Source organism: Bombus huntii, chromosome 8 (genome assembly GCF_024542735.1).
Source record: "Bombus huntii isolate Logan2020A chromosome 8, iyBomHunt1.1, whole genome shotgun sequence".
In the NCBI taxonomy this organism is placed as follows: domain Eukaryota; kingdom Metazoa; phylum Arthropoda; class Insecta; order Hymenoptera; family Apidae; genus Bombus; species Bombus huntii.
Genome location: NC_066245.1, coordinates 2950617 through 2976272, shown reverse-complemented (window position 1 = coordinate 2976272; position 25656 = coordinate 2950617). Strand labels below are relative to the sequence as shown.

The 25656-nt window shown below is 39.1% G+C and overlaps 1 protein-coding gene and 1 long non-coding RNA gene across 4 annotated transcripts in view; one reads left to right on the top strand and one right to left on the bottom strand.

Moving 5' to 3' along the window:
• The window catches only part of LOC126868274 (uncharacterized), a 180192-nt gene extending 157945 nt beyond the window's left edge, over positions 1-22247 (bottom strand). The window contains exons 1-2 of the long non-coding RNA XR_007690568.1: positions 21178-22247; positions 20796-20929 (exon numbers count right to left, since the gene is read on the bottom strand). This is a non-coding gene — a long non-coding RNA (uncharacterized LOC126868274). The remainder of the gene's footprint in view (positions 1-20795; positions 20930-21177) is intronic.
• Positions 22248-22382: 135 nt separating this feature from the next.
• Positions 22383-25452, top strand: LOC126868265 (ras-like protein 1). Of its 3 annotated transcripts, XM_050623553.1 has the most exons (6): positions 22383-22520; positions 23225-23415; positions 23489-23632; positions 23719-23925; positions 24071-24205; positions 24305-25452. In XM_050623553.1, the coding sequence occupies exons 2-5, from the start codon at positions 23287-23289 to the stop codon at positions 24173-24175; spliced, it is 585 nt and encodes a 194-aa protein (XP_050479510.1). In that variant the 5' UTR covers positions 22383-22520; positions 23225-23286; the 3' UTR covers positions 24176-24205; positions 24305-25452. The 3 variants fall into 3 exon arrangements, with proteins under 3 accessions (XP_050479510.1, XP_050479508.1, XP_050479509.1); XM_050623551.1 differs by lacking the exon at positions 24305-25452 and having other exon boundaries at positions 22385-22520; positions 24071-24238; XM_050623552.1 differs by lacking the exons at positions 22383-22520; positions 24305-25452 and adding an exon at positions 22541-22961 and having other exon boundaries at positions 24071-24238.
• The last annotated feature ends 204 nt before the right edge of the window (positions 25453-25656 follow it).

The following is a 25656-nucleotide window of genomic DNA, read 5'->3' as shown; positions in this document are numbered from 1 at the left end:
GAGATGCGGCTGTCCGGCACGCGTTCTTCTACCTTCTTCTCCACCCCTCGAGCAACCCATCTCGACTGTAGCTCGATAAATCAATGAAATTGCCGCGTTTCTCGAATTTATACTTGAGATAATATTCTCGTTTCGGGGATGAGTTACAGTTGCGGCACGTTCGAGATAAGAACCTTTTTTCGCAGACTTACAACGATCCTACCGTTTAACGACCCTCTCCATATTCACCGTTGTGAATGCAAGAACTGTTTCGTTAGATCACGCTACGCGATATCAGTCGAAGGTGATTTGAAATACGACGGAGGATAGCAGACACTTCCTAGCGAAAATATACGAACGAGTTACTAGCTGCGGCAACGTAAACGTATCGATTAACTCGGACCGGTAGTACGTTAGTATCTATTAGCTTTTACTCGGTATCGTTAGCTCATGGTAGAACATTAAAACCGAAGATCATGTTTTAATGCATCACCGTTTACCGTTCGGCGTTATTTCGTTTCGACGTGAAATCCACGGGCCGGCGAGATCGTAGCCCGTTAACTGGTGCAAAAATCAAAGCTACGAATCAGTGACCTGGATTTACGAATGTGTTAGTTTCAACGAAAAATCGAAAACACATTGAAATAAAATTTAATCTCTGTCGAGCGAACAATTTGTCGTTCCATCTGCCGCGGATAAACTCGAATATAACTCGTCCAGAGATCCATGTAATTTCTCTCGGATACGTCGATAAGTGGCTTAAGTTGTAATGATTAATGCCTCTGTGTGATTAATGTCCTCGACCGAAAGTACCTTAGCAAACACGCTCCTTTGAAGAGCTTAAATTATCCTACGAGAATTTCACGCAAACTACGTTTCCGTCGCATTTGTCGAAAATACTTACAGCGAAACGTAACTTTGTTTATTCGAGATTTATCATCCAAAGCGAATACATTCGAAATGCCCGCCTACCGTGGCCATAAGTAGTCGCTACTATTTTATGTATCGAGAAAACGCCACGAATATCAAGATAAACTAGCGCACCGTCTGCGCATTATTTCAAGAATATCGGCTTGACGTCTTACTTCTTCAAAGTAATGTCTCCCTTCCGGAAATCCTACACACACGCGCGCGCGCGCACACGCATATCAATGTACGTACCTGTATAAACGTATTTTCACCGGCAGACGAGAGTCATATAAAAGTAACTTGCGCGTGAAACATTAAAAGCTCTACGGGATACGCGTGCAACTAACGCGAATGAGTTTCAAGCATGGCTTGTCAAATGTTACGTTCGTTCGCTGCACGTATCTCCATACGGGACACGTTTAGTAACGCGAATTGAAATAAAGTCATTGGATAGTTGGACGATAAGGTAATCCAAATCGATGGTCGTTGTTGGTCAGGCGGAAACTCGTTAAAGCAAACACGATTGGATCGCGCAACGTGTCCTACGATTGTGCACTGTCGGTGTGTCAAAGCAGAAGCGTCATATAACGTTAATGTCGTATCAAAAGCCTTATTGATCTTAATTAAGTGTCTCTACTTAATGGTCGAATATCGATCAGTCTAGGTCTGGTACGCCCCTTCGTGGTGGGTCAACGATCCCTTCTTGCGAATTGCGAATGATCGATGGCGAACGTCATCGGGGACCGACCACCGAGTGATTTATTGGTTTCGATCGGCCACCATAATACGATGTCCCTCGTCCTTTAGGGCACACACTGTCTTCGGGTTCATCCATTTCGAGCCAACTCCCTATCGACGCGACCGTTATATTTATGAATTCTCTATGATGGCTCGCACCTTTCGCAACGTTCACGAGAATATCCTTTGATCGACGATGCAAATTTTTCCTCGAGGAAACGGAAATTAATCCACCGGTGCTGTTTAGACGCTGCATCAAAATCGTTACTCAGCGTATTCTCGCGGTTATTGGAACGACAGTTCGAGATATCGAAGAGAAACGTTTTAAAGGGTACAAAAGAAAATTCGTTTCTCGCGAAACTTTCCTCGTTTTCTCAACCAACTACGCCGCCGCACTACCTTTTCTTTCAATATCCACCGTCTGCATATGCAGCTCGAACCGAGACACCACGATCCAATTTGCATATCCCAGCGTCTATACGCGTGATACGCGCACCCGAGAATCTAGTCAAAATGTGATAAACGAAGGAAAAGTGGATTTTTCCTGCAAAGAATCGTGAAACATTTGCCACTGTACCTTCTTACTTTAGCTTCTCAATGAGACATAAAAATTTTACGGAGCAACGTTAATCGAACTCGGAGTAAATATCGATCCGCTTCCTTTTCGTGCCGCTTTAAATCACGGCGGTTCGAGTGCTCGTGAAAATTAAATGAAGAGAAGAAAATGTACGAGGAGAATCGGGCAGAATTGGATACCGAACTCCGGGGTTTGCGAGAGATCGAACAACCAACGAGATACAGTCACTCAAAGTATCGTAATCGTAAGTCCCAGATATCGTTATCAGAGTTCATCTTCTTATCTGTCTCGGCTGGGAAAGACAAAGGGACGCGAAAGTAAAAAAAAAGACCCGATCCAGTTACGATCTCGAATTTCCTTTCTGCCACCACCGTTACGATAGCGCCATATGTTACGATCAGTACCATTTTTATCCTTCACCGATATCGATTATTGCTTATACCGTTACCTTCCTAATTTCTCTCCTATTTTCCTTTTTTTTTCTTTTTTTCGATCGATTTACCTTCTCGTCGCTTTCGTTCGTATTTTATGGATCGAATAAAGGAACGCGCACTGGCGGAGAACAATTGCCACGTGATACGATCGGATCGTTTCACTTTCAGAAAAAATCCACGTTTACGTATCATCGATAATTTGTTTTCCCTTTTGGATGAAATAACAGCCAGCGGTTAATTAATCGACGCGTTACATCGAACGAGAGCATACAACGATGACCTAACGGCCTCGGAGTTGGTCTATTTGCACTTTATTAATGCCGATAGATTTGACGCTAATTTCACCGATACCAGCCTCGTTTCTATCTGCAATTCAAATAGGCTACTATACGCCGCGCGTCCACCGCGAGCCTGATCCTAACTCCCGCGACAATACGCGCATTATGTATTTTATATCAACGGCGGTAATTTATAACGTAATTAATATCGTGTCACCGTACGATATTCGGAAAATAATTATCGCAATGAAGTTCAAAGGCTGACGAGCGCTGCGCTGTGTTCGACATTTGGCGATAGTAATGAGGTAAGCCCGGTGATGATTCATGTGCGGTATCAACGATGAAATTCAGCATGGTTTGACGAGAATTGGTCGCGTGTAAATCAACTGAGACGAATTTCTAACGGGAGGAGAGAAAGGGAAAGAGATATTAGCGAACACCGGGTAAAACTGGTACTACGATGGTCGAGAAAATTGCGGCGTGCAGCCCGCGAATCGGAGCCTGGGCAATAAATTACCCTGAAGCCAAGAAGATCGCGAACCGCTTGAATTTATTCCCGGATTATCGTCAAGTTCCTTTCGAGCATCATTTTCCTAGTCGGTCCATTGTTTCAGTTCGCTTCTCTGAGTCCGGTTTTTAGATAAAGACGTGCTATTATTAAAATTTGTCGGCGAATGGCAAGAGGGAAAAGGACGTGGAATTTAAGGATCGAAGAGAATCGAATCGGCCGCAGTATGCACATTCAATTTCCTAACGACAGATCGTTCGTGACTCGTATCTATCGTTCGACCGACCGACCGCCGTTAGCCTCCTTCGTCGTCCATTCATCCCACATCTGCACCGTTTTTCACATTTCGCTGGAATGTCAGTGGAAATCAGTGGATGTTCTAAAACGGGGAACGACACGAAGCTCCGGAAAGCTACTCGTTTAAATGCCTCTGCAGTCTGTAGGATAGTCTTAAAACTTGATGCTATCGACCACCACTGTGTGATTTTTGTCGTCAGCGATTCTGTCCCCTCGATGTTCGACCATCGTTTATTTCGTATAAAAATTCGTACGCGATCGTAGCGATTTTAATCGCCATAGTTTTTACAGACATACTCGGGTACACGTACTTCGAATATTTAAATATTAGAATGAACACTGAGAGTAAGAGACTTAAACGCGAATCTTTGAGAAAATTGGAAGGTACAGGCATATTGCGCCATCGGTTTCTGTGGCCCACGAATTTTACGTCGATCGAAAACAAGTTCAGTTTGACAGGACGAAGGAAGAATTTTCACGATGATTGGCGAAAGGAGAAATTAATCGACAGACGCGAAGCATACTGCGGCGTCCGACTGACAGCTCATTTTCCGCGTCTAACTGGTTCCGCAACTTTTCATAACATTGACGCGAAGGACGGAGCAGCAACGGAGTAGTTGCCTTATCCCGATTCCGTTTATCGATAGGCTAATTAAGGGTCGCGAGATAGCGTTGACGCGCGACTAAGTCACCGGTTCGATCAGACGACCACATAATAGGTAATTAGAGGAGGATCTACCGGCGAAACAACTGCTAATTAACGGAGCTTCCTCGATGCTAGACACGTTCGTGTAGTGGATGGTTCGGCTGCGTTTCACGTACACTTTACCGATCCCGAAAACACGACCAGCCAGCTACACCAGCATCGACCGTCAGCGAATTTCTTTCCGGAATCGTATTTGGCCTCGCGTTTTACCGATGCGATACGCGGCAGCCCAGTTTCCTGCCGTTGTTCCTGATTGCGAAACCGTCCGTCTCATCGCTAATTACTGCATCAATTAGATGCAACGACATCCTCGAGAATCAGAGGCAGCCAGGTGTGTTTAAAGTACGCAATTTTCTCGGCTAGCCGAGGGGGAAGGCGCGACGAAATACCAAGAGATGCAGCTCGAGACTCGACGGGCAAAGAGGACCTATGGAGACCTCTGAGGGGGCTCGTTATCCGTGTGTACGAGGTTCAGACAAACAGCCTCATTTGTCACGCGCTGACCTCCCCGCCGACCTTCCTCCTTTCCACCCTTTCTCTTCCCTTCCATTCTCTTCCCTTCCTTTCCCTTACCCAACTCCACTCGCTCTCTCTCTCTCTCTCTCTTCTCTTCTTCTCTCCTCTATTCCTTTCTCGTCTCTTCTCGCCGTCTCTTGCCTCGCCTGTGCGTTACTGACAATCCAGTCAGCCGAAACGTCAGCCAACCAAAAACCCCGGACCTTGACGCTTGCTAATTTCATCCCTCGGTCTCTGCTGTCTACGCGTCGAAAAAACCTTTTCAATTCTTGTGTTCGAAGCGAAAACGAAACGCGAGGCGAGACTTCTATCGCTTAAGAAGATGTATCGACAGAATTCCTGAAACTGAAACGAATTCTGGAAAATTCCTGGTGATTGGGATTCCTTGGAAGACATTGACAAAATGTTTACAAATCACTCGGTTTAGCTGTTCTTCGTTTCTTGACTATTGAACTTGATCGATCTACAACGAGTCAAAAATTCGCTGTCCTGTCAACGCTTAGAAAGAAACGTCTATCACGACATCGCGTTATTGGCTGATAGTTCGTGCGTTATTTGAAAACCAGAAGCAAAGATAGCAATATCCTACTGTAGAAAATGACGATGCGATGAAACGGGAAAAAACGAGGATCGTTAAAGAAGGAAATGGTAAAAGTGGTTTGATACCGGCACGTGCCTGGCAACCGTCTCTGCTTTTGCCGAGCTTTCGCGGAGAATAATTTCGTTCCTGTGTATGTTCGCGAATCCCTGTGAATCCCCTTTCGAGAGAAGAGAACCGTAGTGGAATACGGAGATACGGTCGTGTTCTCCAGATAGAAAACAACTTTTAATTTCGTCCGGTTCTCTTGATTTTCCGCTCGATTTCGGTTTCGCTTTTATTGAATCGATCGATTAAAAAAAAATTCCCAACGGCTCGTACAATATAAATGTAGCCTGTCTAGAGAAGCGAGCCTTGGTCCCATTTTAACGAACAGTCCGTATCGAACAATTACAAGGAAGTAATTTCTTAAGCTCCGAGGAATATTCCAATTAAACTGGAACTCGCCTAGCAGCCAATAACGATATTACGTTAAATACCGTCGCCAAGTCGTCAAAGTTGCTATTCATCGAACTCGAGATTCATCCGTGCTATCGACTGAAACGCCAACGAATTCATTTGTAAACCTGCACACTCGTGGAAACTTTCGCCAGGGTAGAAAAGCGGTTCGACGATAATGCTCTATCACCAACTCGCTTTTCCGAGACACTGACCAACCGGAAATTAAAATAACTCTGCATAGCTTGTACCACCTATCGTAAATGTACAGAATGGACGACCGTTTTATCTGGCAACCCGATAACTCGCTTGTAATTTACATTACGCAGAGAACTATTCCAGCTTGCCTTGCAACTCGAAATATCGCAAATAGAATAGAAACTGCGCGAAACAAATGTTTCCAAAAATCTATGCACCGATCGAGAACATATACGAGAACCCGGTTAAAGTCGATCATCTATTATTAAGTTGTCCGAAATGTTTCTTTCGTACTATAAGGAAATTATAGACGCACAGTGTTTTTTGGTTTATATTAGTTTATCGAATTATGCACGAATATGATAGTAGAAATAAAACGAAATACTTAATTCATACTTAATTCATACTTAATTCAATAAAATAATATAAAACAGAAATTATTGTTCATCTATTATCACCTTATGAAACAAAAGAAACTTTTCGGACAATCTAATATATTTTTTTTTTATTTAATATTTTACATTCACAATTTGTCCAATTTGGACATTCGGTAGAATTTTTTAGCTGTTTGATTATCACGTGGGTGGCTACCCCCAGCGGGGTACCATCTTCGTGTTTGTTAGGTTATATCCTTTATGAGATCTGCTGGGTGTTTCCTTTTTAGTCTTCTTTCTATGCTTGATGTGTTGATCGTTTCCGCTGCCAGTCGGTTCGGGTGCGTTGCTATTCTTTCTCTGTACCTTCTTGCGGATCTGTTAATCTCCTCCTTGACCGTTGGTATTCCAAGATCTTTCCGTATGTCCTCGTTTCTATGTATGTCCTTCGTTTATTATTGTTCTGAGAATTTTTGCTTGAATTGTCTCTATTTTGCTTATATGGCTCATTGCTGCTGTTCCCCATAGTGGTATTCCGTACGTCCAGATTGGTTTTATGATCGTTTTATATATTTTTAATTTATTTTCTATGCTTAGTTTGGATTTTGGACTTGTTAATCAATGCATTTGTCTCCTTGCTGTTTGTATTTTGTCTATTATTGATTTAATATGCTGTTTCCATGTAAATCGTGTATCTAAGCGGAGTCCTAGATATTTGACTTGCCTTGTTTGTATTATGTACGTGCCGTTCAGTATAATGTTTGGTGGTATCTGTTTCCGCAGTGTGAATGTAATGTGGTTGCATTTATTGGGGTTTGCTTTAATTCGTTTAACTTGTAGCCACTTTCTATTTTTGTGATATGTTCTTGCAGTAATGTGACTGCTGTTACAGGGTTAGTGTGCCTGACTAGTACAGCTGTGTCGTCCGCAAATGTCAGTATTTTGCTATTGCTAGTTGTTGGTACGTTAAGTCTGATATATGGTTGCTAAAATCGATACTACGTAATATTAAAATAGTCGATACTGTGTGACACTTATTGGATGGTTGAATTGAACGAACGGATAAAAAGTGCGTTCTTCGAGCCGGAATATGCTTAAACCTGCTTAAATCTTCGATATCGTCTGCTTAAGTGAGCGACATAAACCGACAGCGAACGTAAAGGCGTTTCGTTTACAAGCAATTTCCTCGTAGTATGTACCTTGAGGCGTCATTAAACGTCAATTTCAACTAAAATGTCTATCGATAATATAGATTTGGAAATCAAACGTAGGAGGTAGACGAGCGTGGCCGACTGATCGATGCCCTGAAATTTCTATAAACGATGCCGCGCCACCAAATCGACGATAGACGGCGATAATGTATTAGGTTCTTAATTAAATTGATTCGATTGGTCGGCAAACATATTTCAAACGCAATCTCGTTTGTGGTAAGCCAGCCACAATAACTTCGATCCATAAATGAACGACGGGAGTGACAAACGTCGGTAATAATACCAGGACGAGTGTATTTTTCAAGTGTCCAACTTTCGTCCGAACCAGATGAATCTGTCGAATCGTGGAATTATTATCGATCGCTATAAATGATAATTAACCCTTAAGCGGATTGAAACCGCAGCATCGCTGCAACTTTAAAGGAAATCTTGCTATATGTAAACGTATATAGTTGTTTCAAGATTGATCCTCAATTGTTTGTTTATGCGCGTAATACCGTAGGGCAAGATTGGTTTCCATCTATCAATATTGCAGAAATGAATATTAAATAGAACGATCGCATTGTGGGATTTTCGAGGTTCCTGTACGTTTCCGATCCGATCCGATCCGAAGATCCGACACCGAGTGTATTTTCTAGCCAAATATTCGAATTATTACAAAGCTTTTGTTTGCTTTGTAAATATAAGAAGAACAAACGATTCGTTAAAAGCTATTGTCACTATACTGTTTAGAACTAATTTCGAATTAATAATAAAATTAGCAAAACTTTTGACCGGCAGATATATCCAATAAAAAAAGGACGAATATTTCAGATTTTTGCAAAATTCAATAAAATTGCGTGTAATATAAACGACACCATTTAAATATAGCACGTAGCGACCTTTTGCGATAAATAGCTAACGTACACTGTGCATTGTAAAGTATCATTAAATAAATTGACCGAATAACTGAAAATGTAATAATAATAATAGCACAAAACAAGCGAATCGTTACAAAAACATGCATACAGCCACGTGACACTTCGGAAATACGATTAAGTGTTAAATAAAAACTGAAAATTCACTTAATGGATTAAGCCACTGTGGAAAAACATAATTTAATTGGTGGGATTTTGACTGCGTTAAATATTTGCTGTAGGAAATAAGGACGAGTGAGGCGTTATTTCGATTTACGATAATAAACATGCATATCGAAGTAATCAACGGAACAAAGATCACCGCAATTAAAACGATAGAATCGATAATGCGATTATAAAGAGTGACGCGTTTACAGCACGATTATGCCACATTATTATCGATTGTAAACAATGCATGGCATTAAACTATATCGAGATTTATGAATCGATTATCGTACACGTTACTCACGGTATATCCTCCCTTTTATTAGTTATTATTTGTTCTCCGTTGATTTATTTATCTCGGCCATTACGACGCAATGGAATTGAAGTTTAGCAAAGGCAAATTGTCCAAATACCAATTGCGCGCACGCTCGCATAACGACAGTTGAAATTGAGATTTTATTGACGCCAGCCAGTACGATAATCTGGATCGCATTTACGTTAATCTATGCGAGCGATGATGTAACGATCGTCGATGGTCTATCCTTCCTCCATTTCCTCTGCTATACGCTGTATTTCCTTTATCCGGAAATCAAATTTGAAATACCTACATGAAATTTTGACATATTTCGCCTACTCAACCGATCTTCTGTCTACGCGTGTACACGATTCCTTTTGTTATATAAATTATTGTTCCGAGATGTGGAAATACGATGTAGTTACATTTCCTTCGATTTTACAAATATTTTAGGAGACAGTGTAACGAAAACTCGCATCTGGCGCTGGCTGATTTTCACAAAAACATACCTAGCTCCGAAACCAATCCAATCGATAGCATCTTTTTAGATTATTTTTGCCACCCTAGTAATCCATCCTTTCGAACGATATGAAAAGATTTATGCGATTCCATCGTCGAATAAATAGCGTCTCTTGTGAATATGAAAATAAAGAATTAGCGAAAGATATTCTTTTGTATCGTACGGTTCTACTTTGTACGTGATTAAAGTCCTATTTGAGAAAACGATATTTCACGTGCATCAACCTAATAGGTAGATCGCGGCCGATACATTACTCCGCGATATGTTACTCAACATTATGCAGCATCGATATTCTGATTACCCATTAATCCCACGATACATCATTCGATGATTTCAGAGTGCGAACCGTCCAATGTACGTAAGCCATCGAACCGTTACGCGTTCAACTTGAAACATTAGCCTTCGAGTTATTAGCCAAATGGAATAAGCAGCATCGAGTGTAGGTTGCTATTTAACCTACGGTAACAGAGTTAACGTCGATTCTAACCCAAGTTGGCATTTTTCTCCGCGTTCCTGGAAAATGCCTGGTACCGACAACTTGGCCGGATTTCCCGATACTAAGTTACAGCGTAACGGTGAAACGAATTATTTTGACGCGGGTGAAATAACGTTAATTGGGCGGCTGGTGAAAAAGTTGACGCGAAATTAGCAAGGCCCGACGAAATTAGACTGGTAACTTTCTTCTCTTTCGGATATCTCATTAAAATTGTTTAGTGCTTGCCAACTCTCGCAACGATATTACGGCCACCTCGTTAGCCGGTAGAATGGATAGCTACGTCGATGTACAATGACATTATACCCCGGAGAACCACAGCCCTGTTAAATAAAGCTCGCTTATGTTTTGACAAACTCAAGTACTCGAAATGAATAAGCGGCGAGAAATTAAAACGAACAAAGTTGCGAGTTGGCGCAAAAATGTCATACTTTCTAAAAACGTTGTCGAATAGAAAGCTGAAATTAATTTTAATCTGGCAACCTTTGATTAAAACCTTTTCTTTTTTCATGTACGAACATTCGCCAACAATCCTCCGACCCCGTCGAACATTCGAGAAATCAATTTTCCTTGCGCTATTCCGGCAGCGAAAAAACTTGTTCGCAACGTATTTTAACTTTCTGCCGCTCAACCGACTTTGATCTGACGATACTTTACAGTGGCACTTACGGTGGCTTGGAACCTGTCAAGAATTTATAAATACCGTTACCTTGAAAATTTCCATGGTAGTACGAGACGATTCCAATTCTCGGAGATACCATATTTGACTATACAAAGTAAATTTCATTATATGCACGCGATAAAAACTTTTCTTGTTTCAGACTACTTTATATTCTAACATTTTTTCAGAAATTTCAAGTGAACTTTCGAGAGATGGTAATTTTTGTACACGTTTCACACATTGTTCTATGTATCCTGCGTCATCCGAGAATTACATTACGCAAATTTGAAGTTGCCACGAAATGATTATTTCGTGAATAAATTAGAAAAGGCAAAAAATAGTAGAAATTTGCGAACTTACACGAATATAAGAGTGGCCGATAATTATACTCGTGATTTATATATATGTATATGTAGTATCGTAGACGAAAGGCGTAAGAGATATCGAGCGAACCATACCCAATGTCGCGAAAAAGCCCAAGTGCCGACAGGCCCAACAATGGTCCTTCGTTGGTCCTTCGATCGAATAGTTACTGGGCTAAGAGAAAAGACAAGGGGATGCTAAGGGAGAAAGACGAATTAATGGTCAGCGTTAGTTGAGAAGTCAGAGAGAGTGTGAATCGATAAGTCAAAGAGTGCGAATTGCGTTGTCGAGAGAGAGAGAGAGAGAGAGCGTTGGAACCGTGGTGACGAGAATTGCAAATTAATTATTTAGTTGTCTTAATTATAGTATCTCGTTGTATTTACTTGACGTTAAACAACCATCGTTTCCTGTTTAACGAACATCTCTTTAATTTATTTTAAATAAACTAATTGTAGTAAAGATCCCACATATATATAAGCGAAATTAAGCGTTAACTGAAATTAGACGTAGAGGAAAACGAGTCGGCCATTGCAAGAACGTGGTCGATTCTTTCTTCTCCTTTTCCTTTTTTTTTTTTTTTTTTTTTTTTTGTAGGAACTATTAACAGCTCGAAGAAGTTCATGAAAGTAAAACACGACTTGCCGTCGTTATGAAAGGGGCGCATGGCATTAGCATATCATCGGCCTTGCGCGCGGTATATCTCCATGATAGAGCGCATCAAATATCGGTCGGCCGACGCGACGAGATTGATGGAATTTTCGAATCTCTTTTACTTCGAGTCTCTCTTTCTAGAAACCACTTTAAACTCGAGATTAAAATGTCCGATACGAGAACCGATAAAGATCGTTCGTTACGTATTGGCGAAACTTTCGTTTAAACTAGTTAATCGAGTGACCGTTCGAGGGAAAACATTAATACGAATCGAAAGAAAATATAAAATCGTGAAATCAATCATATTTATCGAGAACTGATAGAAGAAATGGAAGCTCTCATTCTCTTTTCTCTTTCTTTTTTTTTTTTTTTTTTTTTTACGACAAAATGCAAGAGAAAGAAACGAGATGTTGGGTGTTTGGGTGAAAAATCGACGAAGGAAGGTCCTGGTATCGAAAAACGCGACGCGTTAGGTCGTTGAACGAAAGTAATTCTTGTATATTTGCCTGTAAAATATGAATCCGTGCACTCAACACGATGACGCAAACACTTCGCGAGGAATCGGGAAAGAAAAGAGCCACGAACGGGAAACAATGAAACCGCCAGCGTTCGAAGAGCTTTCCCGACATTGCAGCCTTCGTGTCCAGAAGAAATTTTCCAGAGAAAAGCAACGATCCTGTCCCGTCGACCCTTGTCTCGTTTAAACTTCCCAATCCCCTCTTCAGAAATAGTAACAGTTCTTGCTCATCTACATGCTGCTTTCCCTACTTTCTTTGCCCTTATCTCCGAGTCGCGTCTTCTATTTTCAGCAGTAGGGAATGAAAAATATTAAGCGGACCGTGTTGTTTGCCCGCCTCGGGGTTCGCGTGCCAGCTGAATTCCTTGCTCGTACATTACATGTTATGGCAGAATGTAGTTTAAAGGACAAAGTGAAAACCCGGCGTTACCAGAATCGCGAAGCATGTTCCTAAAGAAAATTGCATGCAATTTTCCCGAGTAGACGTTCTTATGTTAATGAGTTGAAAGGGTAGACGCGCAAACTAACAGTCGCGATACTTTGGAGTGGCGTGTCGTTGGAATAAACGCGTCGCTTCAGACACTAGAAAAAAAAGCACGAGACGAAAGAAAAAAAGGGAGAAGGTAGTGAAGCTGAAGCGATTATACGCGTACTCGGTGTAACGACTTAAACGAACTCCAAGCAGACCGTTTAATTCATCAAATTAATCGGCCAATTATACGAGAAATTGCGTTAGCTTGAAAAGTTTCCGAGAAGAGTGGCGAGACCCTCGCGAAGAATTTCATTTAAAAACCGATAATTCGATTGTAGTCGGTGCCCCGAACTTTGATCGCACGGTAAAAAGTGTAACAAAGTGGATTTCACTAACAGATATCGTTCGTTCTTTAAGTCCGTGGAAAGGTAGCGCGATTAAAAATTAGTTTCGTCGCGAGGCGGGTGGGGGTGACCCAAAACCAACTAAACAAAAATAAAACCAACTATATCCTATGATATAAATTTTAATTAAACACGCCTCTTAATATGGAGGAGCTTCAGAGATATTTCAGTAAAGTTAATTTAATTAATACTTTATATACGTTGCAAGTTGACCGCGAAAACCGAGCACGGGAAATTATCGCAAAAAGGATACAGCCTGCTTTGAAACGAGTATTATACAGTAGTACATTCGCGCAGATTAGTACGTCGAAAGCTAGCGTGGCACGTAATTTGGCTGCACGCCGAACTGATTCCGTACGTTTGAGATCGATCGATACGGCCTTCTATCTCGATTAGCCTTCACGCAACATATTCGCTTCGATCACGTTGCCAGTCTCGCCGGAAATATTATACGAGTTGGTAATTCGCGTCGAAAGACAGGAAGTCATTTGCAGCAACGAGCGATTTCGCTCTCTGTTTAACGATTAATTTCCCAATTAGAATTCTAAACTCGAAAAGTCAAAGTCCAACTGGAGAATTTCATCGCTTTTCTTTCGCAATTTTCGATCGATCGGAAATTTCAATCGCCAAACTTAATAATCGAACGTCAACGCGAAACGAATAACAGACGTTCGCTGACGTGAAACGCACGTGTATGTGTACGTATCTCAATTACCGATCGCAACTTGCTTCAGTCGTCTGGGCAGAATGGCGACCGACGAACAAACCTCGAGATTATAGAAGGCAAAAGGCGCGGCGCGTTCGAGCACGACGCCGAAAAATAATCGATAAATCGAAAATAACATGACGGATAACCGATGCGTCTGTCCGCGATGCCTTCATCCATCGTGTCCTCTACCGTACGCGGAACCACCGTACGACGAAGTGGCGCACGAAATCGACAACAACTTCATATCCGTGAAAATACCGAAAAACAGAGGGAAATTCGAACCCGAAGGTACACGGCAGCAACAAGACAAATCGAGCTTCGACTTTAATTGCGCGGATTCCGAAGGTACACTGCGGCTGTCCTTTGTCCTTTTCTTCCTTTATTTCGTCCAATATCTATTCAGAGGTACACGCGTACGGATACGTGTTGGATAGTAGAGCGTGTGTTGCACAGGTGAAAAATGCAAGCCAGGCTGTACGAAAGTGCACGTGATACCGGATCAGAATCCACCGGCGAGAAAACCCGAGGAGGAGATACTTTCGTTGAAGGCTATAAGGCACATTATGCCAAACGACAACCTAAAGAACACTCTCGAAATTGAATTTAAGGCGCCGCGAAATTACATTCCTCTGCCAGAACTCGGACCAACTCCTCCCATAATTGTACCGAAGCAGCCTATACGGAGAAGGGGTAAGGCCACGCGCAAAAGGAACAAGTAAGATTCGCCATGAGAGAACGCAATTACGCTTCGTGCGCTACTTGGAGTCGCCCGAGAACGTTTGCAGCTCGAGTAGGAAAAAGTAAGACAAAGGTACATAAGTGCATATATACAAGGTGGTTGGTAACTGGTGGTACAAACGGAAAGGGGGTGATTCTACGCGAAAAAAGAAGTCGAAAATATAGAATAAAATTTTTTTTTTTTAATTTTTCCATCGAGACAACGATCTACAGTGAGATCCGTTATAACGAGACGCGATAAAGTGCACGCGTACCGAGCGAAAAATCAAAGTCGATTTTCTCGAAAACAAAGCCTCGAACGAAAAATTTTTATTCCATATTTTCGACTTCTTTTTTCGCTTAGAATCACCCCTTTTCCGCTTGTACCACCAGTTACCAACCACCCTGTATATACATGTACGTGTATGTATATAGATATATGTAGGTGTAAAGGGATGAGTAACGTAGGTAGACATTTGGTCTATTAGGTTCGACGCACCGAATGAAACAAGATATGCCTCGATCGTGCCTGGTTTTTTTTTTAGGTAAACGAGGTTTACCTCGATGGTGGGATACGTTTGGCAGAAAATCGGCCCTCTTTAGGGATTTACGAGTGACACGAAACTAAAGCGTTCGCCACTTTGTCGTAAACGCAAGGCCAGAACCGGGAGACCGAATAATGGAACGATAAATCACTAGCATTATATTCTTGCGCATCTTGGGAAACGATAAATCATACGGCGCACCGAAGGCATACGGACGCGCCGGTATTAAACGTTTTCGGAGCCATTGTCTTGCCTGCTGGCAACGGGGATCTTTTTAAGTCCTGCATTGCGTCTCATCCGCTTCAATGAATCACAGGTATCCACGATTAAACAGTACCGCTTCGACTTTAAGCTGCGGACGACACCGGTGTACAAGCTAAAAGCAAATCAGCGTAACGCTAACTGAGCACGCGAGAGCAACGAAAAACCTGTAAATCTCGGTGGCAGGCGTTGAATTTCGAGGGAAGTTCGTTTCAATTACGATAATGGCCACGGCGAAACCATTACGAGATAGAGAGCGTCTTGCCTGTTCGCTGGAATTCGGTTTGATTAACAACCTTAACACAGAAGATTCGCGATAATAGGTCGTTAAAGTTTATCTACGATCCACGGGTAAACGAAGTACCAGCACGGATGCTTGTTTTTACGGGGACGTATATTTGCGTGGAACATGCGGATGTAACATCGGCGGGCAAGGAACAATGCAGATGCAGGGGAAATGGAACAATCGCGTTCGACGAAAGTTTCATGGAAATTCAGCGATTACGATGTCGGAACACGACGTTTCTCAATGGATTCGAAATATACTCCGAGAACAAAGCGAATCGAACCCTTGTAAAAGTTGGCAACGACAGATACAATAGTGCGTGCCCGAGTGCATACGTACGCTGTTTTTTGCATGCATCCACGTGTTGCTATACAAATTTCCAACGAATTTCAAAAGAGAGATCTACGAAATATACGCACAGTTGACGGAAGTAAAATTTCATCGTGGCACGTATCGAACGTATCTACGTCATGCAGCGCGTGAATAAAATACGCTCTTTTCAGAGTGCATCAACGAGAACCGAAATAAAAATGTTTGCACGCTCCTCCACGGGTCCCGTGTTCCGCTTAATGAAAATGTTCCCAATGCCGTAATATATTCTCCATCGAGGAACAAACACGCGAGATCGATGTCGATAATTATTATGTCCTTGAAAAACCTATATCCAAACGAACTCTTAATCTACGCCGTTCCCGATTAATTCCAAATTATCAGCAATTTCGGGCTAGAAAATTCGTTATCGCGTTTAACGAGACCTCCTCGATCGTCGCGTAACTAGCTTATCATCGAACCTACTCGTTCGGCAAATCTCGTGAGATTGCAATTTACACGGCTAACGTATCGATGTTAAACCGGTGCAGATGTATCGCTGTTTACTAGCGGTCTTACTAAGGAACAGCGACATAACGATCTTGCGTTTCGATGGTCTCGTTATTCCGACGCCAGACGCTCCGATTCCAGCCAATTTTCCTCCGCTACTGCTCCCGATTATCCTTCGAAATTAAACCGAAATCGCGTTTCCTTTGCGCTTTGTATCCCGGTTAAACAGCTTAATTACGCATCAACGAGTGTCAAATGATACCCCAGAATGGTTGTCCTCTACCAAATTGCGAGTGAACGAATACGATTCTTTGCAAAGACAACTTGTCGCGCAACAGCGATTGAGAATCCACGGGCAACGTTGGAAAGGAAAATTAGAGTAATTTACGGAGCAACCGATTGAAAAACCAGCTAGGATTCTCCTTCGTCTCAAAATCCGTCTCTCTGTCCGTGTTCCCCTTTATAAATATTTATTATGCGCAAACAAGAACGAGGAATCCTGGTAGAAACCACGCACCGAATTCGATCGTGAAAGCATTTGCTTGTACTTTAAACGATCTTCCTCGGTATACCGTATAATTCAATAAAATTTGAATTTATCGTTAACGCTGCATTTCACGCGGCCCGAACTAGGAAGCAAAAGGTTCTTGCAGTCTCGATCTTTCGTTATCAGCGACGAACACGATCACTCGAAACTTAATCGATACACGAAAAAAGATGCCGATCGAAATGAAAGATCGGTAGCTACACGTAAACGAAAAGCAAAGATTTGCGAAGGTTGGAACGTCGAGAATAGAGAGAAACGAAAGAATATCCGATCCGTTGTATTCGTCGGGTCGCGCGATAACCAACTTTATCCGGACACGAGATTTCTCGCGGAAAATACACGACCCACTGATTCTGCGGCGTGCCGGGAATACGTTGAACCGGGGCTGAATTGACGTTTGACCAGCCCGTAGGCGATACGAAAATATACCGTAAATACGCTCCACTCTTACCCTCCCAACACCAACCCTCTACTTCCTCTATTTTATTTCTTTCTTCCTTTTTTCCACCTTCCGCTATACACCGAGTTCGCTACGTGCCTTGGAAAAACGTTACCGCATTGCGTGACCCGTCTTTTCCGATCAAATCTCCGCCCTATGGTTAAACACGCTATAATTATCAACAACCTACAGAAACCCTGATTTCTCCCTAAGCTCTTCCTGATTTACCCCTAATTTTCCTCTAATCTATTCTTTTCATCTGTCGATGCTAAAAATCTTGTTATACGTAGGTACACGTGTATACTGGTGTACTATGACGGACAAATTGCCATTTAATTCGAGTGTGAAGACTATCTTCGAATCTAGCGATGATATTATCCAGCTGTTGAAATCAGCACCGGGCCAACATCGGCAATTTTGCCGGCCAAACGCGAGACTACGCGATAGCAGCAACGAGCTTCGGTAAACAGATTAAACGCGCGTCCGACGAGTCACGCAGGTGAGCACCAATTGCGTTCATTATTAACGTAATCAGGTGCACCTGAGCCGCGCATGAATACGTTGCAACGCGACCAGTTTACGCTAACGGTTGCGAAAGGTATCGATATCGTTGGGAACGAGCGCGAACCAACGCGATGATTCGCACGCTCCATTACCGTAATTTCCCCGTGAAAGCAAAAAGGGACGAGCCTCGATCCTCCGCAAAGTAGTCTACCAACGACGATACTAAGATTGTACAGAATCGTGGAAAGGATCGAATCTCGTTCCAATTTTCCATCGTTCGCGCACAAACCGAAAAGAACGGAAATTCGATGAAAATTGTAAAAGAATCGCAACAGAGATGTAAGCAGATGGAAGAAGGTTCTTTCGTTCTATCGGGACCAAGCATCGTCTGGTGAAATTTTGGTTGAAAATTTGCCAGAAGAAGGTGTAGGATCTAGGATCCTACGTTCGCACAATGTTATAGTGGCTCCTATTTTCGCCTCTCGTCCTTCGTCTTCTCCACATCCTTTACGATTTCGTCGTCGCTTCTAACGGCTAGGGAAACAGAGCCGAAAAGACGGTACGGTGAAACAGAGGGAGAGGAAAGTTCTAAGCACGAGGCTACATTTGCATTTCTCGACACTTAGGTCCGAGCGGCGTACCGACGTTATGCAAATCTTAATTCGCCTCACTAGAAAACTCGTAAAATTACCGAGCTTTTCCGCAATAAAGCCTCGTATAACTTGCACGCCTTTGATCCTTGCCTATCTAGGCCACGGTGTCTACCATCTTTCCAGGAAAGTGATTCCACGATTATCGTCTGACGATAGATGACGATCGTCGTTTGCGAATCCGCTGTTAATGGCTATCGTTTGATATTAAAACGAAATTGCAGAACCACGCGTCGAGGATTCGCGTTCAACCGTCCATTTGTAAATTCGATCTTCGTATTTCGACGTTAGCTAATTGATAGCCGCGATGCAAGGAACCATGATATTTGATCACCGCTTAATTAAACTACGCGATGCAGACGTAAAACTCATTAACAATATTGCACAAGTTGTAACCAACGGAATCCTACGTAACGATAAAACCAATATATATAGCATATTAAATGCGTAGTTTTTCATCAAAAGCAAATGCGTGATAACATTCGTTATGCAGTTCCGATTTATCAAATAACGTTGAAACGATGAAAGATAAAACAATGATACGAGAATATGCTATCGGGTTTCGTTAAATTTCGAAATACGAGAAAACTGTGAAATATAAATAATTTTTCCGCGTGTGATGTACAATGTTTTTAAAAAAAGATAGAACGGGATAACGTTCGTTTCTAACGAATTTGTTATTAATTTATAATATTAACGCAGTTATAATTTTCGAACATACGACTCGGTTAACTGATTTTCCGGAAAAGATTCGAGATTTTTAATTAAATTAAATGAAATTGATTAAATAACATACGGGAAAACAAAAATCGCTTTGTTACAACGGTGAATACAACAGATTATAAATACAATATTGTTACTTTTAATCTTCGAGATATCCTCCCAAGTGCTCTAATATATCGTAAATACATACACACGTATAGATATAGAATATTTAATACGAGTTTATGCACTTGAAAAAGTTCGTGTTAAACGTACTATTATCGACGTTGTAACAAAGATTAGGGAAACCTGCAAGAATCAAGTCTCGCGGAAACGAACGCGAAATAGGACCGTTTTGGACAATGGTATGATGCACGTTTTACGCGTATATGAACTTACCGAGTAGCTCATTTAACGCCGAGATATCTCGAATAATGGTGACACAAAATGTTTCAACCAGAACATTTACGCTATTACGTTCCGTGTTAAAGTTTATTACCTCCAACCCAGGAATTCGAGGAAAGCTTCGCTTTATTAACACGTAATAATACTGTTATGTTAGTTTTTCTTTGATAGAATTTCCAAAGATATACGAGATAATTTAATGGAATATTTGCGTACACTAAACTTGTGAAATATAATTTTCGAACACAAATATTAACACAGTCAAAAGCTATTACATTTAGTTAACCATCGTGTTAACACCATATTGCGGTAAAAAGGATAAAAGATATTTATCCAGGTATAACGTAACGAACAAAGTGGGAACTAAGTTATCGACCGATAGTTCCTTCCATATCCTTAGGAGATAAGTACAGATCACGGAAGATCTATTTTACTTGCACTTCGAATAAGATACGATATGGAACAACGAATTATTATTATTCCTGTACTTCGTTGGTACTGATATTTTATAAGATTTCATGTAAGGTGTTTTAAATGAATGCAATGGGTGTAATATATTTAATCCAACCACTGAAGTTATAATTGAGAATAAAATTTTAAAGTGCTGCAGATAATATTATTTAAATTGTGTGCGTAATTATTTGAGATTAGATTTAAATTTAAAGACGTAAATTATCGTATATAAATTGAATTTACATATGTAGATAATCATAAAAGATTATAGTAAAAATGATTATAAGAATAGATTAAAACAAAGTTACACAAATAGTGTACCTAATAAGTATATTCGACCTAATAGAGTGATTTACGTAATCGTTTTCATTTTCACCTTGGTGTTCTGACCGAGCTTTATTAAAATTTGAAATAATTTATATTTTATAATTTAATTGTATTACATATAGACTATTTGTATATGAATAATTTATATATGTATAGCATATATATTGCATATTCTCTAAGTATGTACTTGTTGCTCATGGTCCAATAAAAAACTAATATAAAAGCGTACTTACGTCTGCCTTTGTTGTAATAAATCAAGCGTTGTGAAATCTGTATTCAAAATGGTCAAATTAACTATTCATCGTTCGTAATGTGTATACTGCAAACCCCCATTCTTTCAAAGCCATTAGTGCAATCAGCCAATGATCTGTACAAAAGAAAACCAAACATTTAAAATAAATATGTAAAATTAAAACCAATTGTATTAAAATAAAGCAATAACTGAACTAAAATTCTGTCTCAAAAACTCATAATAATACAAAACTATTAGTAGTGCTGAATATTAAATAAGAGACCGACGAAGTCCAAACACAAAAATGTACGATAGCAATTAGACAGTTTTTTTATAATAGTATTTAACAAATGATTAAATAAATACGTGATAATGAAACAAACCTAATACTAGATTGCAAACAAAGATAGAATTACACGGAGAATACTATCCAGTATTTCGTAGTAGAAATGACTTCAAAAAGTGATACTTCTTGACGTCTCGATTTTCGACAGCAGAGTGGTGTCTCGCGCCGTAGCGTCGCCTAGCTGCTTTCCTATTGGTTGAAACAGAATGGTTTCTCGTTTGATTGAAGCAGCGCGCAAATTCGAAATATTGTACGCCGTGAAAACTTCCTCGATTAACGAAATATGGCAACCTCGGATCAAATAGCCGTAAGAAATTTGTAGTGTTTTGTTTCTTGCTCGACACAAGACGTACACGAATAAACGATTATTTGGAAAAGTCAAGTGTTCCAGCAAATATTATAATAATATTATATAACTGTGGTTATATTATCTATATAATATGCATATATAATATGATACAATGTCAAATAATATAACAATACAAAATTGTGAAAATTTAAAACAAGATTTTTCAATAGTGAAATATAAATTTGGATTTGAATTCGAAAATTTGAATTTGAATTAAAAATTTCTGTGCTTCATCTCTAAGGTTACCTACGAACGGTAAGTAGCATATATTTCTTTCCTTCAGTTCTCAGTTACACTGTAAAATTGTCACAATACATAATACGCACAATTTTTACAAATTACCATAATAATACTGGTTGCACAACTGATCGTTATCATTTTACACGTTTTACTTTCACAAATCAAGCGCAACAATAGCGACTTCTAAAATTCAAATGGTCCATTATAAAACTATATTTGCAACTAAGAGCTACAAGAATTATAAAACCAATTATTACGCGGCATTTGACTAAACTAATTTAAGACACTCCGAAAAGAATAAGATCACTAAAATATTTCAATTCAGGTTTCGTGTTTGGAACTATTAAAACTTTTCAATAAATTCATCTACCCTGCTTTTCGAAGCGACTAAATAGAGGACGCACAAGGCAGAATCGCAAGTCTACAGCTGTTTTTTGATTGGGCGAAGGAGAAACTTTAATTTTTCTATCGAGTCTACTTTGTAAGGAAGCCGATCGTACTTCTTTTCTCAAAATCGAGTTCGTTGAATCCAAATTTTACATTTGATAGCATATTCGTAACAAAAACCAAGATCTAATGCGAATGATTGAACTCTTTATCTTTCTCGATATAATAAAAGTTTGATTATCCCTTGATCCACACCCTACAGATATGACATTATATCTTTATATATTGGCATCACTGATGCTTCTTTCCAGATGGTTTCTCCAGTGACTAATTCGTAATAGTCAAAGTTGGAAAAGAGTGGTTTTAAGCCGGTGCATGTTCCTGAAATGAATTTTTAAACTTTGGTAAGGGAATGATTGAAAACGGAAGAGATTTTGTACTTGAACAATGTTCATTTTCACATCGATAATATTACTCGTTTATCCGATGTTTACTTGAAAACACACCTCCCGTTAAGCATCAATAATTCGAAGAATTTAAAGCAAAAATTGTTAAACACTCTCTCTTCTAATTAAATTGCATTCGAAAAAATGCATCCAGTGTGTGTGTAGAATGTATTACAATTGTGTTTGGTCATCAGTTACACATCCACTCACATGTCTATGATATTGTTATGGGTGTGCTTGTTTGACACACTCATTCTGTTTTTAAGTTATTAAGTCACTTAAGTTAAGTGCATTACACTCGAACTTACGATATTGATCGGCGAATTAAAAATATAGATGATTTAAGGAACGATCGTGCTAGAGTGCATACAAACTTAGCACAAAATTATTGCTCACAAAGTACGTATTACTCGTAACGATCTAGTCAGAGAATTAATCTATCAAAACGATGCTGATGAATGACTCAACAAAGAATCATCGCGCGAAATTCCTGAAAATATGCGAACTTTTCTTTTATGTCTGTTGTAAGAAGTAGTTTGCATCTTCTGCTAAAAATTAATACTTGTTAACCCCACATTTAGTATTTTGTTTGTTTAATTGGCTATGCACTTTGTTTTGCACTCATTATGCGGTTGATTTAAAAGCAAACTTTTATTTTGTAGAGGAAAAGAGATTGCAGCTTTAAGTTAAAAGCTTCAACCTTCATTGGAATAGAAATTACATAATGACAGAGTATAAGCTTGTAGTTGTGGGAGCTGGAGGTGTTGGCAAATCCGCGCTTACAATCCAACTAATACAAAATCATTTTGTAGACGAATATGATCCTACTATAGAAGACTCTTATAGAAAACAAGTAAGTTTTTATTATAAGCAATGGAAATAGTTATCTGAGAATATATTTATATAAAATATTTTGTGACCTACAGGTAGTTATAGATGGAGAGACATGCCTTTTAGACATATTAGATACAGCTGGTCAAGAAGAATACAGTGCAATGAGAGACCAGTATATGAGGACTGGAGAAGGATTTTTATTAGTCTTTGCTGTAAATTCGGCTAAAAGTTTCGAAGTATGTTGATCTGCTTTCTTAAAATTGTTATGTTTTTTTTTTTATGAAAGTTATGAAAAAATGCTTGCGTATGTTTGATGTTACAGGATATAGGAACATATAGGGAACAGATAAAAAGAGTTAAAGATGCAGAAGAAGTACCAATGGTGTTAGTAGGGAATAAATGTGATCTTCAGCAATCTTGGGCAGTAAATATGACACAAGCAAGAGAAGTTGCCCGTCAGTATGGTGTGCCTTTTGTTGAAACTTCAGCTAAGACTAGAATGGGAGTAGATGATGCTTTTTATACCTTGGTAAGTAATGTTACATGATTAATTACATATTTTACGAGCAAAATAAAAAGAAACATTATTTGTGATAAATACAGCAAACAAATATAATAAACAAAAATTTAAACTATATCTATGCTTTTATTGGGTTGCTACTAATAAATTATAGGTGAGAGAAATACGGAAAGATAAAGAACATAGAGGTAAAGAAAAAAAGAAACGGATGAAGACAGGTAACTCAAGCCGTAGGAAACATCGGTGCTGTTTGCTTTAAATCACTGAATAATGTTAATTCTCTCATTTGGTACGTTAATATGGAAATAGAACGTAAAAAACATTAGATTATGTTCACTTTACGCACATTTTTGCAGCTTCCTCTATAGAATATTGTAATAAATTACAGGCACAATTTTTTCTATACATTGGGAGGGATAAAGAACAAAATATATAATAGTATTGTATTATATCGCATACATTTTTACTCTTGAAGATAAATTTCATAAAATACATTATTTGTTCAACAGTCTGCCATATAACTCTTAATATTCCATTAGCAGAAAAATTTTAACCCTTGATTGCGTAGAATAGTCAGTATCAAAAAAATATTTTCTAGGCCATCCACTTCTTTTATTATATTAGACGTGAAAAAAGTATTATCTAATCAAAGAATTCTATTACTATTATGGGTGGAAAAAATATTTTATTCGTTAAATTTAACAAATTCCATTTTATATATTTTATTCAGATAGTTCATAATTTTTTAACTTATTAATTAAATATGTTTTTATTGTGTATTTTTTCATTTTAGTGTGCATAATAAAAGATTACACTTTCCTAAACAAAAAGATACAAGCCATAAAACTCAAAAAACTAAAACGTGGATAACTCATTTTGTGCTGTGATGAAGTAATTTTAAGCATGCCATGCTAGTTAGATATTACTGTAATTAAGTATGCAATTTTCACAAAAACGCCTATTTACTATTTTAATAGTAGATGGTTGGCGTTTTCTTTTTTTAGTGCAATTAAAAACGTATACTTGAGATTTCTTATATCTATAGAAACTAACAGGATAAGTTGTTAATTTCTATAGCAATGTTTTTATACGTTTGCAGTAGGGAATGATTGGTAGATATGAAGTTATTCTGATTATTGTATAAATATAAGCGTCATTTTTATCTATCATTGTTGTTTCCATGTATAATAAAAAAAACCTATAAAAACTATAATTTTTTTTAGGGATTATATTGCAAACCAGAGTGAAAGTTTCCATTGATATTTGAATGTCTATTATCGCCTGTATGTAATAGTAATGAGATATCGCATTTTGCCACATCTTTTTATCTCTTCATCTTATCATTTTCATGTTATCTTAGTCACGATTGTATTACGAGAAACGTATAATTTTAAGGCATTATAAATATCAATTGTAAACTTTTATTGTAATCATAAACTTTAATATTTGTTCAGACAATAATGCCATCACATTTCAACGAGACATGTATGTATAACATAAAGGATCCATTTTTTCTATAAAATCTATATCGAAATATTTAATGGAATATTTAAGATCATACTTGTACGATCGTGTCTCGGGTCTAACTGAATTTTGAACAATCAAGGGTTAAATACTTTGCTGAATGATTTAAGTAGTACAATTTGCAAATATTCTTATATATATGTAAACGCGCAAATTTGTAATACTAGCTTTTTCAAATGTCGAACATATGAATATATAAAATTGCACAGCATAGGT